The 18,147-nt window shown below is 39.7% G+C and overlaps 1 protein-coding gene across 1 annotated transcript in view; it reads right to left on the reverse strand.

Annotated features, from left to right (window-relative positions):
- The window catches only part of MALRD1 (MAM and LDL receptor class A domain containing 1), a 245,776-nt gene that overhangs the window by 159,795 nt on the left and 67,834 nt on the right, over positions 1-18,147 (reverse strand). The window contains exons 20-24 of the mRNA XM_077304219.1: positions 13,730-13,886; positions 9,230-9,340; positions 8,197-8,410; positions 3,663-3,910; positions 1,913-2,204 (exon numbers count right to left, since the gene is read on the reverse strand). Of these exons, the coding sequence (XP_077160334.1) occupies positions 1,913-2,204; positions 3,663-3,910; positions 8,197-8,410; positions 9,230-9,340; positions 13,730-13,886 (1,022 nt within the window). The remainder of the gene's footprint in view (positions 1-1,912; positions 2,205-3,662; positions 3,911-8,196; positions 8,411-9,229; positions 9,341-13,729; positions 13,887-18,147) is intronic.

Below are 18,147 nucleotides of genomic sequence, written 5' to 3' on the forward strand. Positions count from 1 at the left end.
AATCTTCTGGTGGCTAGCCTGTGCATGTGTGCAGTAACATTGCACAGAACAATGATGGTGAATAAGAGGCTACCAAACAATAGTGTTAATTTTAAAGAGAATTTGTGACGTTTCTATAGTATAAAACCATGGTTATTAAAGAACAAGTAGGATGGTTCCTGCATGGATATTTTTAAGGCTGTGAAATCTTTGTTGAGATAATAACTGGATTTGAAAAGCTTTTATTGACCAAAAGCATAGATTTCAAAAGCCCCCTCAGAGACTCACAACTACTTACAGTTGGAAGACATGACCAACAGTATTAAAAATAAATGTCTCCAACTTGGGACCCGTGTCTTAAAGCATTAATTTTTTGCCTACAGCTAGAGTCCTAAATTGTCACAATTTACACCATGTTGGGATCATACATTAAACAAAAGAGCAGAGGAGAAACAGCATAAAAATAGCTTCCTGTCAAGCAGACCCTCATCTTCAGGCTTCAGTAATTCCCCCATAATGTGAAATACTTTGTAAAAGAGGCAATAAATTGCAAGAATTTATCTGACAATTGCAATCAATTTTATTTCTTTGAGAATGTGAAGTGAGCTAACTAGAAAGCAAGTTACATTGCGTGAAATGTTTTTAAGATGACAGATTATTTATCAAGATCTACAGAAAGAGTTTTTCACCTGGGATAAAAAGGGGAGAGTGAACTAAAGGACTTCTTGAGCAAAAGAAGAGAGAGAAATGAAGAGAAAAGGATTTCAGAAAAATTACGCTGCTGAACTTTAAACCTGAACAAATTTTCATCAAAACCAGCTGGTGCCCCACTTTTTACTACTCCAAAGAGTCTCAAACCATCTTACAATTGTCTGTCAAGGTGACATTGCTGAGAGTAGCAGATTAGAAATGGAAAGAATACATAAATAATCTCCCAATATCATGACCTGAATTCCATTGTGCAACTTGCCCATTACGATCCCATGGCAATCAAAAGTTGGATTCAAAGCCAGAAAGGATGGGGTTCATGGAAACTATTTTCTTGATAAATGTATGCGTCTGGAATGATACCTATTGATTTCCCCTTCTTGTTGCAGCTCCTGGGCCCCATGACATTTTACTGTGGTGGGATCCCAGAGCATCAACAGTAGCTTTTCAGGGGCTGCTGATGAAAGGGGAAGTCCATCACAATTTACTTACACTTAAGATGGTAAACAATAGTTTTAGGTCATGTGCTTCAAATCTTGACAGGTACCTTATGTTTTTCTATTGACATGAATATACTGAATGACAGACTTTCTATGTTTTGTGCAAATTTGTCAGCAATAAGGCTACATTTTGTGCCAACTGAAGTCAGTAGCAAAGGGTTGTACATGCAGTGACCCAGAGCAAGCAAGGAAATTGGATAACATTCTGAGTATAAAATGGATACATGGCCCTTCTCATTTTAGAAGGTAGTCCCAAGTTGAGCTCTACTGCATACAGCTGACCTTGCTATTTTCTATCTAGACATACATTACACCTTTATCCCATCCTTCCTGAAAGCAACACAGGGTTCATGTCTATTTTTTAACCTCACAATTCTGGGCTGGTGAATGGCTGACCAGTGAATTTCATCAGTGAGTGGAAATCTGAATCTATTCTCCTAAATCCCAACCCAACATTGTACTGGCTGTCTACTGGTCTTCCTTTTTTCTTCTTCCAGATAGGGAAGCTGTAAGTAAAATGCTTGGTGTAATCCAGAGGGTGTAGTCAATCAGCTGGTACATTTGGAAAATGTTTTGGGCAAAATTTACATGGATATATGTATGTAACTCAGCACATACCTAAAATTTTTCAAAGAACACAGTCTTCCAAAAGCATGGCCAGCTCTCATAGAGGTCTGCTGTCATCTGAAAAACTAAAGCAATGAAAAACTGACAATTCTGATTACCTGTTGGAGGCAATGCTGTAGGTACATCTGGAAAGAAGTCTGATGATAGTAAACATTCTTTTGTAAAAGTGATGTCATCTAGGGCTATGTCTCCCCTGCGACCTTTGCCAACACAACCTTCAAAGGTGACCTGAAAGTCCTCATCTGCTTCCAATGGTAAAACTTTTCTAGTCCAGAAATTTCCTTGATTCCCAGTCAGATTAAGTAACACTTTTTTGGAATTTGATGCCATCACCTGGTAGACTGTTAGTGATCCCATATTGACTCCGTACATGTGGTAATAAAAAACCAGCTGAAAATAAAATCAGAAGGAATATGAAAGTATTATGAAATGTTATTCTCGCAACAGGAGCCTGTGGTAGCACTGTCGTACTGCAAACCCAACAAGACTAAGATCAAGCCAGGAAAGTGCTTTTGAGGGAAATGTCAGGCACAAATTCAAGCCTATCAGACCCAAAGGGAATCTCACACTATCTCCGACTCCTCTACTCCCTCTCCAAGTTTAAGAAGATTAGATTTCTGGGGTACCAGTTCTATAACCCCTCAAAAAGGTCTCCTAGGGCTCTCTCTGGAATAGGAACAAGCCCAGGAACAAGCCACTGACACTAAACCTACACCTGGGAAACTTCACCTAGGCAGTTCCTCCCCAGCCAGACACTGGAAGCAAGGCAAGCACCCACCCATGCTTCCAACCCTCCCCTCCACCAAGAGCCAGTTTGGTGTAGTGGTTAGGAGTGCAGACTTCTAATCTGGCATGGTTCAGTTCTGCGCTCCCTCACATGCAGCCAGCTGGGTGACCTTGGGCTCGCCACAGCACTGATAAAGCTGTTCTGACCGAGCAGACATATCAGGGCTCTCTCAGCCTCACCCACCCCACAGGGTGTCTGTTGTGGAGAGAGGAAAGGGCAGGCGACTGTAAGCCGCTTTGAGCCTCCTTCGGGTAGAGAAAAACAGCATATAAGAACCAACTTTTTTTCTTCTTCTTCCCAGTCTCCAAAGGAACAATCTAAATTTCAGAAAGGCGGAAATCCCTAAAATTCCACAAGGAGCTCCCCAAAGTTACCACACAACAACTAAACAGGCACCCCAGCCCTGCAAGACCAATGGAAATCAATGTTTTCCATGTAAAGTGGCCATGAGGTAGGAATTGTGTTATAAGGCAGATGTTGTATCAGGAGATAGGTGAGGAGTCCACCCCAACCTGGAATATGTGGCCATTCTCCCACCCGAGCACTAAGGATACAACTCACAGGCTGCATCACCCAGAGAGGAGGAGGCATGGGGAGCACACAGGGGGACAACTGGAGGTCTGGGGAGAAAGGCTTGCCTTCGACTACCAGGCATTAAAAATCTAGATGACATTTTAAACTGCTCTAGCATGCAAATATCTGCACACCCTGATTTAATTTCAAAGGCTTAGCAGAGATATGCAAATTATTTTGGCCATTTATTGTACAACATTTTGGAAACCAAGCAGCCAAGACCAAAGCCATTAGTGTTAATAGCCATTAGTGTTAAAATTTATTACAATAATTAGTGTTTAAATTCATTAGAATAATGGAATAGTTCTGAAAAATCCATTTTTGTTTAGATACTCTAGATGGAGCAACCAAATCCTTCTTTACAATAGCATTTAGTTCAATAAAGGAACAAGGCAGAACACCCATATTTTCTCTAAGGGACACCTCAGTGGTGTTGAATTCTTTCAATAGCTTCTATAGTTCCTATTAAAACTTCTTACTTCACATACCTTGCAATTTCTGCTTCGTTTACTTATTACCACACTAGAAATTCTGGCTTCTTGTCCTGGCAACTGAGGGAAGGAACTCTTTATAAAGATGTAATGACCAGAAGGTTTTTGCGAAGTATGATCAGCTATCGGTTGAGTGCCAGCTCTTGAGATGCCTCCAATTCTGAGATTCCAGTCAAAGTTGTCAGTGTGCTCCTGCTCCCAGTCACAGAGATCAAACTCAAAATCACAGCGCCCGATGGATGTTCCTGGCCCCAAAAGATCCCCGACACAAATGAAATGCTTTCAGTTTTTAAAAGAATGCATTGTGCTTCAATAATGCTACAATATAATAAAGTATATTTGGTTTATAACCTCAAATTAAAGCAGGTTTGTTTAAGCAATGAGAAGCTTTTAATGTGGTTGATGTTCTGCCATTCAATGAGGGTTCGCAATTGTGTAATTCCAGTAAGAATTTAGATCACACAATTTAAATTCCATACCTAACAATGTCTACCCATTTTTCCTGTCATGCAGGATGATTAATGTCCTGCATGTAATTCACATGCAAAAGTCAGATTGAATAAACAGGAAAAATGGTTAGATTTGAGTCCAGTAGCACCTTAAAGACCGACAGGATTGGATAAAATAATGAGTAGGCTTAAATATGTGTTTTTGACATATATTGATCCTTCTGACGATGTTTCTAGGGGGAAAAACCAGAATGCTTCACTATCTATTTTTCCTAAAGCTGGCGTCTTACATTTTCAGGATGGATATTTCAAAGATAAAATCTGATTCTTCTATGGAGCCAAACCAAAATATTGTTAAGATGCATGACATGTAAAATCAGTGGCACAAGAACTTATTCACTAACAAGTGAACAGTAGAAATTATTATCTATTCTCCACCCTTTTGCCAGTGTTCCTTAAAAGTCCGCTCATTAAGTTGCCAGAACTTTGGCAATCCTCCCTGACTTCAAACTTGACACGTCATACAGCCATGTAACTCTTTTCCTTTGCTTCATAACAACCTGTGCTGAGAAAGGTTGAATATCAGCTCTCTCCAGGTGATTAGTATAAAGGTTACAATGCTGATGTGCCACACCATGAAGGTTCCCCACCCCAATTCCCTTGGTCCAGTCAGCCATGAGTGGCTGCCTTGGCTGCTGTCCTCTACCCTAAATATCTTATGGTTCTCATTCATTTACCTTTAACACCTAGTCCAAACTAATCTTGCCCAAAACCCTAGTTAGGACCAAACGAGACTCAACATAAATCAGAACTATTTGATAATTACCATGAAAAACAATGAGAAACAGGTGTAAAAAGGTTCTCCTCTGAATCAAAACATTGTTAGTTACATAAATCAGATGGCGAGTTTTGCAAATATCAAATTAAAGTTCCATGTTTGTTTTCCTAGCGTTCAAATGTGAATTGAAGCTGCTGCTGCTTCTTCTTCTTCTTCTTCTTCTTCTTCTTCTTCTTCTTCTTCTTCTTCTTCTTCTTCTTCTTCTTCTTCTTCTTCTAGAATAAACTATTATTCTAGCCGAAATGATGCAAAGCCATAAAGGAAATAAAGGCAGTTGTTTAAAGGAACTTCTTATAGCAACTTTATATTTATTATTATGGTTGTACAAATTTATATACTGTAGCAAAACCGTTGTTCATTTTGCCTAAACTTTTCTGCTATGCAAGTAATTTTTTAGAATTACTTTGTTTAAATGCTTTTTTTTTTGTACCTATTCATGGCATTCTTTGGCAAAGTGCCATGTAGCAGAATGCTTTGGGGATGATTAAACAGAATTTTGACTGAAGACTGCTTGTGTGTCAACTTACTACATTGGATTCAACTAGTTTGTGCTTCAATACAGGCATCCTAGTGTCCTCTATTTGGCTATTGTTCTGGGTCCCACCCTTCTATCCTTGCATTATAAAGGAAATAAAGGTAGCTGTTTAAAAGAACTTCTTACAGGACCATTATAGATAACAAATGCTATTAAGAAGGTTTCCAGGAATGCTATCAACAAATGCTGATATTTTTGTCCTCACTGATTTCTCCTATGAACAACTCTATGAATAAACCTTAGGTCTGTAACTATAACACCCCACATTGAGAATACAGAATCATAGAATCATAGAGTTGAAAGGTAACTCCAGGTTAATATAGTCCAACCTCCTGCACAATGCAGGAACTCACAACTACCTGCCCACCCACAGTGACCCCAATTTCATGCCCAAGTGATCCCCCCTACCAAAAATCTCCAGAATCTAGCTTGGCCTGGAGGGAATTCACCTACCATCCCACAGTGATGATCAGGATCAGCAATTCCCTGGTATGCAAGGAAGGGCCACAAGAGACAAAACATGGCACATCCCTTCCTGCCCACCCACTCACAATCTGCCTAAATTCATAAAATCAGCATTTCTGTCAGATTATCTAGCTTCTGCTTAAAAACTTCCAAAAAAGGAGAACCCACCACTTCCCGAGGAAGCCTGTTCCGCTGAGGAACCGCTCTAACTGTCAGGAACGTCTTACGGATGTTTAGCCAAAAAGTCTTTGAATTAATTTCATCTCAATTGTTCTGGACCAACAGAAAACAATATCATTATGATTTCCTGGACCCCAATCCAAGACTTTTCTCTTTTTTTGGAGAAAGTTATCGGATTCCATGTTCACTGCCATTACTTCCCTGAATCAACCCCTCGCTTCAACCTGTGTATTTTTGTCATTCTACTTGCCATGCCAAAACCCTGTTCCAGTTTAATAGCACTGCAAGGTGTAGTCACTGCACCGGACAAAATGCAATTTCTGAAGTATGTGTTTAAATATTTTGAACGTTAATACTGTATGTCAAAGTTTTTAAACATGCGGTTGCAATCATCATGGCGTACTTTCTGGGAAGTAATTCTTGTATCTCTTAAAATGTTTTACGTGGTTTGTTTCGCTGTTCTGTCTGCCATGAATAGGGCAGCACTAAATTGTAATTTGTTGGGTAAGCCAACGATTGACAGTAATGTATATCCTTTGGGTATCCTTTTGGCCTGAAGATAATCTTTCTCGGAGTCTTTTGTCTGTGACCTTTGCCACTTTATCATCCATTTTTCCACTACAGTGCTGAGAACATCCTAGAGATATAGAGATTTCCATGCCATCTCTTTTAAAAGTTTCATTAAAAATACATGAATCAAAGCCCCTTTGCTCATCTGGATTTTGGCCACTGGAGTGAATGGCAAATGTAGGAATGTACAATTTAATTTCTCTTTGAACTAGATGGAAGCAGCCTGTGGTCAAGTTTAATGGGCAATAAATGCCTTGTTGGCATGCGTTTGACCAGAGAAAATGCCTGTGAATACATAATCCTCTTTTCTCTCTTTCTTGTTGTTGATATTTTAAAAACATGGCTCCCTTGTCAAAGACATGACACTGCATCATTGGCAACGACAACATGCCACAAGCCAACACAAAAAAACAAGATAATAGAGGACATATGGAAGTATTTCTGGTCCCTCTGAGTCACAAACAGAGCACAGATCTTGGCGTAAAGGGCCAAGAGTTATACACAGCAGTGATTCAGGTTGTGTCCATGCAAGAAAAGTAGAGGGCTGTTTGCCCTTCAACCTCTGTTCAGTTTTGCTAAACAAAGCGGAACTCCTTGTATTGTTTTAAGCGTTTTGAATGAAAAACAATGTGTCTTTTCCACTTTAAAGTACTACCCATAGCACAGGGAACACAGTTTTAATTAGCATTGGACTCAATTTTTGTTGTTCTACTTCAGACCAACATGGCTATTCACTTGACACAGTGTGTGTTAGTCTGTAAGGTGCAACAAGACTCTTGGTTATTTTGGCCTTAACCCCTTTGGAATGTATCCTTAACATAGAACGTTATCCCATATGTCCATAAAGATGAATTGAAAAACTGAAAAAATTCAGAAGTGTAGGCTACATCCTTCTTTCTCTTTCAAACACATTTACACAGATGGCAACTCTTCATGGATCTTTGGCATCACAACAAAGATCGCCCAGTTGGACTTGTGTGCCGTACTTGAACTTACCTATGTGTTGGTGAGAGAGCGACAAAGTGTGTCAGTGACATTCCAATATATGAAAATTTTCAAAGTAATATAATGCATGTGTGACCGACAGCACTTTTTAAAAGCTTAGAAGTGTTGTACAAACAGCTGAAGGACTGTGACAGGTTAATTTTTCACAGAACCAGCCAGCCTTGAGTGACAGGCTACTCCAAGTGATTTGAGAGCCATTTTCAGTGGTTTAAGTTCAAGGACAATCCAGACCTTTCCTGCTGGTTCCTGGGCTGAACCAGCAGTAAAATACCATACTGAGACCAAGTAGGCCAGCCAGAGGTCTTCAAGAACAAAGACTGCTCAGTCAGAAAGGGAACGAAAAATGGGGAGAAATCTTGCCTCTGAGGGAGGGACGTGGAAAGGGCTGTCATCTTTGGTGGCTTTAGGCTTTTCAGTTCTATTTCCAATGACCAGCAGTAACACTGCATTAAGGTCCAATCTATTAATGTACATAATAATTATACTTACCGCAAATGCTTTGACTCTCATCTGAGTTATCAGCACAGTCGTTCACAAAATCACAAAGATTATCCTTTGGGATACAGTATTTGTTGGCACAAGTAAATTCTTCAGAAGTACAATGTCTGACAGGGATCTGCATGGCAGAACAGTCCTCAAAAGAAATATCATCCACTGCCACATCTCCCACATAACTGATGCCTCGTCTGGCTCTCAAGACAACCTATGAAATAAGGAGCAGGAATCTTAGTCGTCCATCCAGGTGATGTGCATCACCTAGAATCACACAACAATTCCTACCCATGTAAGTAAAGGAATTATAGTACAAGGAACTTTGATTATTAGTTTGTATTATTGTGAACATGGTACCGGTGAGTATATCACATGAGTAAAGAAAAGAAAATACAGCTGATAGCTCCACTAACTAGATCTTTAAACCTTCTTGACTTAACCACAAATGCCTTGTGTGACAGCTTCCTCAGTCTGGGGTTTTCCCCCCATTGTAGAACAATTTTTTAAAATTATTTTAATATATTTATATACCACTGCTCACAAATGTCTCGCTGTGGTTTACAAGAATGAATAAAATACAATAAAATCCTCCAGCAATACCCTTAAAAACAATATAAGATCACACTAAACAAGATGGCGAACCATAAAACATCAACTTTCCCCGCTCTGTTCAGCATGTAGGTCTGGGAACTGGGACCGAGGATCCCAATGATGCTTGTGCCTTGTAAGAGTCTTCTCTGGACATAGTTGATGTCTTGCTGTTCTATCATCTTTAAATTTAATTGACAATTTTTTTTTTAAACAAAGAAGACTTGCATGCTGCACAATTACCAGTGTCCTGGAATTTTAAAAGTAGAAAGGCTAGGGGAAAATGTCACACAAGACATTTGTGGCTCACGGAAGTCAAGGAGATTTAAAGATCAGCTGCTACACAATCTGTTTTTTACCAGGTCCGGCATTATGAAATACCAACAAAGTTTTGAGTTGCAAAACAACTTCAAGTGAGAGAATAAAACAAAACTGTGCTTACCTGAAAATAAGAACGGATGCCTAGAAACACTTCGGCTCTGTTCCACTGGGGGCCCTGTGGACCGCTCTGAGCCCACAGTTCAGAAGTCACATTTCCCACTTTGCTGAGCACCTAGAAAGCAAGTAACTTTTCGAGTGACAAATATATATTTTGAATTGTAGATCACTAGTGCTACCCTTTTAATGAACTTTTAAAAATTATTTCATTTTCAAACAGGAGAACATTTTATCAAACAATTCCATGCAACTAAATCTGCAAGTTTATGAGCATGGGATACGTTGTTGATGAAGTAGTACGATATTTGTTTCTAGGACAACAACCTCCTAACTTATTACAATTTAACTTAATCCCCTCCATTAGTGGCACAGAGGTCGGTAGGGTGAGAATTCCATACAACTGCGGGTGTGTCTGAATCCTAGAATGATATGGGGCAGGGCCAGTTATAAGGATCCTTCTCTTGCTCTTTTGGTCATTGTTGGACTTATCCATTCAGATACGTATCACTAAGGTAAAGTATCTTGACATGAGGAAGTGACTCCCATGCTCCCTTTTGCATGAGTGAATGGAACCTCAGTTAGAAGTTAACATGAATTTAAACAGTGTGTCTCCTGGGAAGATCTGTATGCCTTTACTTGTTTTTCATTCAATCTGGTTCCAATGATCATTGCAGAAAACAGAGTTGTTACCACAGGTGGGCATAGAGTTGTAGGAAAACACAGTGAGACCAAATCCACACAGATGAAAAAGGCCAAGCCGGTGCTCATACAGCATGACTAATCTCCTCTTCCACATGATATCAGTCCCGTCCCGGCCCTCTATTCTGTGACAAAGCAGTTCATTCAGTTTAGCAAGTTCATTTAGATTTGTTTGCATAACAAACTTATCCAATCAAATCCTGTCATTCTGAGTGGGTCTACTCAGAAGTCAGCCACATGTTAGTCAGTGGGGCTTACTCACAGGAAAGTGTCCTAAGGATTACAACCCTTGTTTAGTGTGACACGCAAGAGGTGCCTTCCGAGCTTCCTGCCTGAGTGAATATTCATTGAATTGTGACGGGCCCTTCCCCTGAGCCAACTATTCAAAACATGCTTCACTGAAACTAAGGTACCTGAACAGAGTCAAACTGACAACATCAAAAGATGGGACCATAGTGATGTATGTCAAATCATGCTTCGAGAGACTACTGACAGAACTATACATCATCAGCCCTCTGAAATGATTTTCCTCTCCAAGATATATTACCAGCAGTAATGATCCTCAATCTTGGCTGTGGGACAATCGGGATGTTTTTCATTTTAATGGAAGAGATGGCACTTTTTTTTTTTTTTTTTACAAATGATATTGTCTCCCAGCTGCATAAATGACAAAATAAAAACTCCATTCCCCTTGAATGGAAAAGTTTTCTCATTATCATACAAAACTACAGGAGAAACACGCAAAAGTTTCCTCGATGCATGCTTACATAATATTTTCAAAGTACAGCAGATATTTTTGGGTAATTTCTTTAATGTGGTGTAGTATTTGTATTTCTTACTGAACTGTGGACTAGATAATGCACTTTCGATGCACTTTAGAAGTAGATTTTCCTGTTCTGCACGGGAAAATCCAGCTGCCAAAGCACATTGAAAGTGCATTATCCTATGTGTGTGGAATGGGCAGATGAGATTCACTCTTTTTTGCAACATTTTGCCAAAAGAAAACTTTAAATTAAATCCAGATGTTAATTACTTCAATCAACTTTTGCCTGCATAATGTTGAGGATTGTGGCATCAGAAAATGATGGCAGAGCAAGAATCAACAGCTGAATCCATGGTGTAATCAGTTCGCAAGGATCTCTGTGTGAATCATTTAGGGGGATCATTTGGGCATGAAATAGGGGTCACTGTGAATAGGCTGGCAGTTGTGAGTTCCTGCAATCTGCAGGGGGTTGGACTAGATGGCCCTGGAGGTCCCTTCCAACTCTATGATTCTATGATTCTATGAATGTATTTACAAGCTCCATCCAGTTGAACACTTTTGTACTGTGTCAAGGTAGAGGGCTCACTATTTTCAGACAGCCCCCCATTAACATCAGAGATCTCTCAAAATACATCTTGATCAGTTTTAATTAAGCTAACATATTTTCCATGAAAGCACTTTCATTTACATCAGTTTGTTTTAAATCACAGCACTGCAGCTGAACTAGAGTTTGTATCAGAGCTCTAAGCTTTTCACTGCAAAACATATTTTCTCTCCAGGTGTGAAATGCTCTCTAATATTTCATACACATTATTATGCAGAAATTTTTCTTCCAGATTTATGGCGACATATTTCATATATGGTGTTAACAAACCAATTAATTCTGCTTAATATATACTCCTTTCAGAATCTAAATAAACTTTGTCATGTCCCAGTGTAATGCAAATGTAATTGGTTATTTGGACATAATTTGAGGGATATTAATAGTAATTGGTTCCTGAAATTCAGAAAACATCTAGTAAAACAATCCCTGCCTCATACCATATGCTTACATTGGTCAGATCTAATTTGTATTGTTCAGGGTCACCAGTTCTGGGAAAGCAGGATTAAAAATAATGTTTTAATTAAAATAAAACTGATCTACAAGATTCTGCGTGTTTATTTTTAATTCTCAATATAAGAGATTAAAACATTAATCAAAAACATTAGTTTTACTTCTCATGGCTATTTTCTCTGTAGTACATTTTCCTTGCATCACAAAGTTCCAAAATTGAGTTATATCCTTCTAGGTCCACTGAGGACAACGGACTTAGAAGAATGTAACTCTGTTTTATTTATGTATTAATATTAATTATATTTATATACCGCCCTCCCCTGAGGGTCAGGGCAGTTAACATAAAACTTAGCGGAACAGGGAACATTACAGATAACTCAGGACATTTCTGCATTTTAGTAAAACTAGTGTTATGCCAGCTGAATAGTAAAGCGCTAAATTTTATCTTGGTTCCCAGCTCCTCCTCACATTTTTGCTGTCTCGCCATTGTCTGCTTCCCTTTCATTCATCTCACCCTCCACAACTGCTGCTGAAAATGGCAGAAGAGAGCAACATGCATTATACATGTTGCACTTCCACCTGTCAATCAATTCAGGCAACCAACCCCATTCCTCCATTTACTAAAATGAGAATTTTGGCTTTTCTGCATTCCTAGGGCCGGGGGGGGGGTGAGGTACCAAAATTTCCTCCAAAATTTCAGGGTAGGTCTGGGAAGCTCTTCCCTGACTTCCCTCCAAATTTCAGAATTATTAGTCCAAGGGATCCACATATAGGGGCTCCTGAAGAGGGTGCCCGCATCCCTCCATTATATCCTATGCGACAGACTCTGCGTTAGGAACCCATAGTGTCTTATCCTCCTCCATTTTACTATCACAACAACCATGTGAAGTAGATTTGGCTAAAATATATATGAATGACTCAATGACACCCAGCAGACTTCCATGGAGGAATGAGGATTCATATCGGGATCTTCCAGACTCTAGACCAACCCTGAGGTTTCTTGATGGCCCTGGAAATGTTTCTTGAATGGGTGGGAGTTATTTAATTTTTAATATATATTTTAATTGGTTAAACATTTATCAGGTGATATGACCTGATCCTTCCCTTCCCAAAATGGCCAATGAGGGGCCTGGAGGGGGTGGGAAGAGGAGGGGTCCCAGATGGGCATGTACACAACTATGCTTCTTAACCATATTCTACACAATTGAACCTCGTCTGGGGTTTCTTGAAGGCTGAAGAATGTTTCAGGAGTTTCTCAATGGTAAAAAAAAAGTCAAGAAATGCTGCCCTAGCCCAACAGTATGTGGATTTTTAATACTTATTTCCCTTGCTGGATTTTGGCTAATCAACAATTAAACTCAAGCAACTCAATCATCCATCTACCATAGGCAAGTGAAAAACTATGTAAATTAAATCAACAACATATGATGTATATGAAATAGAGTCCTTCCTCTATGTAAGAAGCAGCACAGTCCTGCCAATAGCTTATTGTATTATTTTGTGACATTTATATAATTCTTTGATCCCAAACAAAACAAATTTGCTGTTAAACAAAATTTTGTTGCTCACATATATTTTAAACAAAACATTCTCTGTATGCTTTTCAAGTCACAGAACACAACAGAAGAAGAATCCTAGGGGATCAGACCAGTTGTTTACCTAGTTCAGCATTCTGCTTTCTACAGTGGCTGATCAGATCCTTCCAGGAAACCCACAATGTCCTCCCACCCCCATTATTTAGAAGTACACTGCATCTGAACATAGTTAATAGCTGCTTCCTCTTCTTAGTCAACGGACCATAATAGAATCATAGAGTTGGAAGAGACCTCATGGGTCATCTAGTCCAACCCCCTGCACCATGCAGGACATAACAGAGAAGGCAGTTTTTTTCTTCAGTGCCTAGATCACTGTTCTTAGTCCATATTACTTAAAAGTCAAAGAAAAACACAAATGCTCTTTCAGAAATTTATGTAAGTGTCTTTCAGTACCTGCAATGAACCTACTGTTGGCCCATTCATATAGTTCCAAAACACCAGCTTGCACTTGGGCCCAGTCAGAGAAATTACTGGAGTGAGAAGGTCAGCTGTGTGTCTAAATTCTCCATTTGAACTGTCAGCATAGAGATACCAGCCTTCCTCGGTAGCCCTATGGAGACAGAAATGGATAGATATAAAATATATTAAATTATTTATATGCCAGAAAACTGCATAATTTTCAAATACATTTTTAAATAACTCTCTGAGTTTGATAAAATTCTGTAATTGTGAAATTATTGACAATTTTTTAAAGACCTGGATGGCAAAACGGGGTGGGGGTGGTGTGGGTAAAGCTTGATGTTGAATTTGTGCTTTGCAATGGATTCTTAAATAAAACTTCTCAAGCATGGCATTTCTACTCCCGTTCTATATGGAGGCATGGCTGCAGTGATTCACCAAATGCCTTGTGCTGTCGAATTCTGATAGCATCCTCTCTGATGGAAGTGCCAAGGAAAGTTTATAACACAAACCTGCATTTTAGCTCCAACTACAGTTCAGAGATAACTGCTATATATCAGAGGCATGCATGCTAGGCAAAACTAAATTAAAACAAAATATGAGGGTTTCAAAGCTTAACTTCATACAATCACTGCTGCTTAAAAGAATGTTTTATCGGAGTCCAGGAGGCAAACTTCAAGTAACGACTGTTGTAATGGTTGCCTAATTCTAATAACATTTGATTCACACTTATACAATAAAAAGAATCACTGTATCTTCTCACTTTCTTAGGACAAATACTTTGACAATGAGAGGAGTCGTTAATCATGCATTAATCAGTTCTGCTCTTTAGGCAAACATTTTCTTTAGCTGCCACATAATTCTGAGAGCCAATTTTATGATGAAGCCAACATGAGCTACCTTTTTGGGTTGCATCTGATTACATCAGATGCATCATATGATTGATCTAATACATTTCCAAGCTACGTCAAGGTCAGGAGAAGAATTCTGAATAATCTTCTAAAAGAAAATTGAATAGCAAATCTTAATCGAGTGACACATTTGAGCATTCACAAAACTGATTTAACATGTCAAAACTGAGGAGGAATGTGAATGCTAGACAGCTTCACTGCATAAAAATAATTATCTGAACAAATTTGATCTGACAAGGTACAAAAGTTAGCCAGGGACAGAAAACTGAAATGCAGATTCTTCTAGCTGAACTCCATTATACTATTGTATGTCGAATATGCAGAGACTTTTAAGTTCTATACATTGAGTTGTATGTATTAAATTCCCATCACCCTTGTACAAACCGAAAAATCTTTCTATAGATTCCTCCTTCCAGTTTTTGTTCCCCATCCAACATCCTATAGCATTCCCAGGGGTCCCACCCCATCATTCAGGGTGGGCTTAATTAATTAGAAGAAGAAGAAGAGTTGGTTCTTATATGCCGCTTTTCCCTACCCGAAGTAGGCTCAAAGTGGCTTACAGTCGCCTTCCCATTCCTCTCCCCACAACAGACACCCTGTGGGGTGGGTGAGGCTGAGAGAGCGCCGATATCACTGCCTGGTCAGAACAGTTTTATCAGTGCCATGGCGAGCCCAAGGTTACCCAGCTGATTGCATGTGAGGGAGCGCAGAATCGAACCCGGCATGCCAGATTAGAAGACCGCACTCCTAACCACTACACCAAACTGGCTCTCTTAATTAATTAATTAATTAATTAATTAAGCCCACCCTGAATGATGGGGTGGGACCCCTGGGAATTAATTAATCCAGGCAGAAGCAGGAAATCTTCATTCTGGGAAGAGATCTTCACTCATGAATACTCATTTTTGTTGTGGTTGTTGTTTTGGGACAGCTAGTACTAGTTCAGGTGGAGACTCAGTTCAGTTTCCTACTCAGAGATGAAGCTCCAGGCAAGCAATTACTGTACTACAAAACATAATGAAAAAGCATAGTTTTAACACTGCATGAAAAAGCCTTCAAGAATTTTGAATTCTTCCACTCTCATATAGTCATGGATGGTGATCCAATGAAAGTTTCTGTTTCACGGCAAACCACTGGCCATTATGTGCAGAATTACAGATTGCTTTCTTTCCTACAAAGCAGAAGCAAAATAGCATTTGGCATTCTGCTTTGTACAGAACAGAACAAACTATTGTAATGGCAAAATATGGTTTGATAAAGAAGCAAAACACATTCGTTGGATAATCAAGCATGAGGAAGAGAAGGGAATGTACAAGTTCAAGAGTCCCATGCATGTGAACTAGTCTTTCAACCCATTCTTTCTCACAATGAAGAGAAATGATGCTAGAATTGTAAAATGTTTTGTACACCTAAAAGTGCTATAACATATCTTCTTCAGGTTTGATTAGGTTACCATTACTGAATATTTTTTAATGTTTTACAGCAAAGCTGATATATAATGTTTACTAGAGATGAGCATGAACCAACTCACAAATATTTCTTTGCAATGAATGTGGGCCAGTTTGTGGTTAGCAAACTGCAGCCTAGCCATGGAGAACTACGGACATTTAAGGCAGTTTACTGAAGCTCATGGGAAGAAAAAGTTTTCTTCTCCCCACAAAAGACACCAAAAGATTGGAAACAGCTGAGCCAGGAGGCAGCACATTCCTGCAGTTCAGCTGTTTGGGGCTTTAAAAATCTCAGCCTGCTCCTGGCCCATTATGCACGGGGGGGGGGGGGGATAGCGCGCATTTGGGGTGGAATGGCGGCGACTAAAATCACCGATAACGCATGGTGCCGGCTGCAACCAGCCACAGATTCGATGCATGCTGCCGAAAAAGCCACGTTAGTGAAACGCGGAAGAAAGTGAAGCTTCCAGGTGACCGGGGCGCAACCAGAAGCGGCACTGGGGTCGCCGCGTGCATAATCCCTTTCCTCTCCCCACAACAGACACCCTGTGAGGTGAGAGAGCCCTGATATTCCTGCTTGGTCAGAACAGCTTTACCAGTGCTGTGGCGAGCCCAAGGTCACCCAACTGGCTGCATGTGGGGGTGCGCAGAATCGAACCCGGCATGCCAGAGTCCGCACTCTTAACTACTACACCAATACTGCAATCAGGCAGGGCAGAGCAGGAGGGACCAGGGATCATTGATATCACCCTGCTGCAGCAGCTGCTAAATGAGCCAGGAAGGTAGAGGAGGCACTATTGCTGGTGTGTGGGCTGGCCAGTGAGCAGCTGGCTGAACAAGAAGCAGGAAGGAGCGATAGCATTCCTCTTTCCACATGCTTTGAGGGTATCCCAGTTGTACACTTGTAAGCAGAGACCTCCCCCTCTACCATTTAATTCATTGTCATCTGCAAGTGCACTTCTGAATAATCTGACATTCTAGTCTTATCAACAAGCCCAACAATTTTGGACTAAATAACTTACCAGGAGCATATTAGTTGCAACTCAACAGGGCCAAAATCTTTTATATACCTACATTTTCATAAGGAAAATACAGCCAAAACAACATAGAAAGCCTGTAACTCATTTCAACAATGAAATGTAGATGCTTGCCATCAGTGATATATCACTTTTGCAGGCACTGTTGTATGTTAATTGAGTACATGAGGTATGCATGATTCATAATGGGTAAAATAACACCATAAAAACATTCATCAGTATTGGGCAGGATCTCCTCAGCCATAGAGTTAACAGTGGAAATCAAATATTTTTTCAAGGAAGCTGTAATGGTGTCAGCCATAAAATAATGTACAAGCTCTTCCCAGTCTTTCATTTTTAAATCTATTAAAAAGCATATGCAGTAAGTAGTTTATAGTTACAGATTGCACCTGCTAGATTAATATTAAGGTGTCACTAGAACAGAAGTATAAAGGCAATACGTTAAGGAATAGAAGCTATGATGCACCTATGTAGGCCAGCAGAAAATCTCAGTCTTTCTTTATGCAGACAATATGGTTTTTGTCACTTTGGCTAGAGTAGGACTAAATAGACTGCTGGAATGATTGGGTGCTTACTGCAGGGAGGAAGTTCTACCAATCAACTACCAAAAAATAAGTCATCTGCTTTAGAAGAAAACCAAAAAGATTAACTTGGCATGTGCAGGGCACCCAAATTGAGCAATGTAAATAATTCAAGTACTTAGGAGTTACTTTCTCAGAAACCCTATCATGGAATGCCCAAATAGCATCTCTAAAAGTCTCTGTATTAAAGACCATGGGGGCAATTATGAGATTTTACCATACAAAGGGGGGATGTCTCATAGATCCAAACTGTTCACAAATAAAATCATCCCTAATTTACTGTATGGCATTCAAATTTAGGAGGGAACAAGCACTTTGCAGATTAGAATCTATTCAGAAGACTTTTATGAGATGTGTCTTAGCACTTCCCAAGGGGGCTCCAGCCACTCTGATGAGGGCAGAGCTTGGTCTTCCCTCTTTTAGGGCATATACCCA

This window comes from Paroedura picta, chromosome 11, assembly GCF_049243985.1.
Source record: "Paroedura picta isolate Pp20150507F chromosome 11, Ppicta_v3.0, whole genome shotgun sequence".
NCBI classification, from domain to species: Eukaryota; Metazoa; Chordata; class Lepidosauria; order Squamata; family Gekkonidae; genus Paroedura; species Paroedura picta.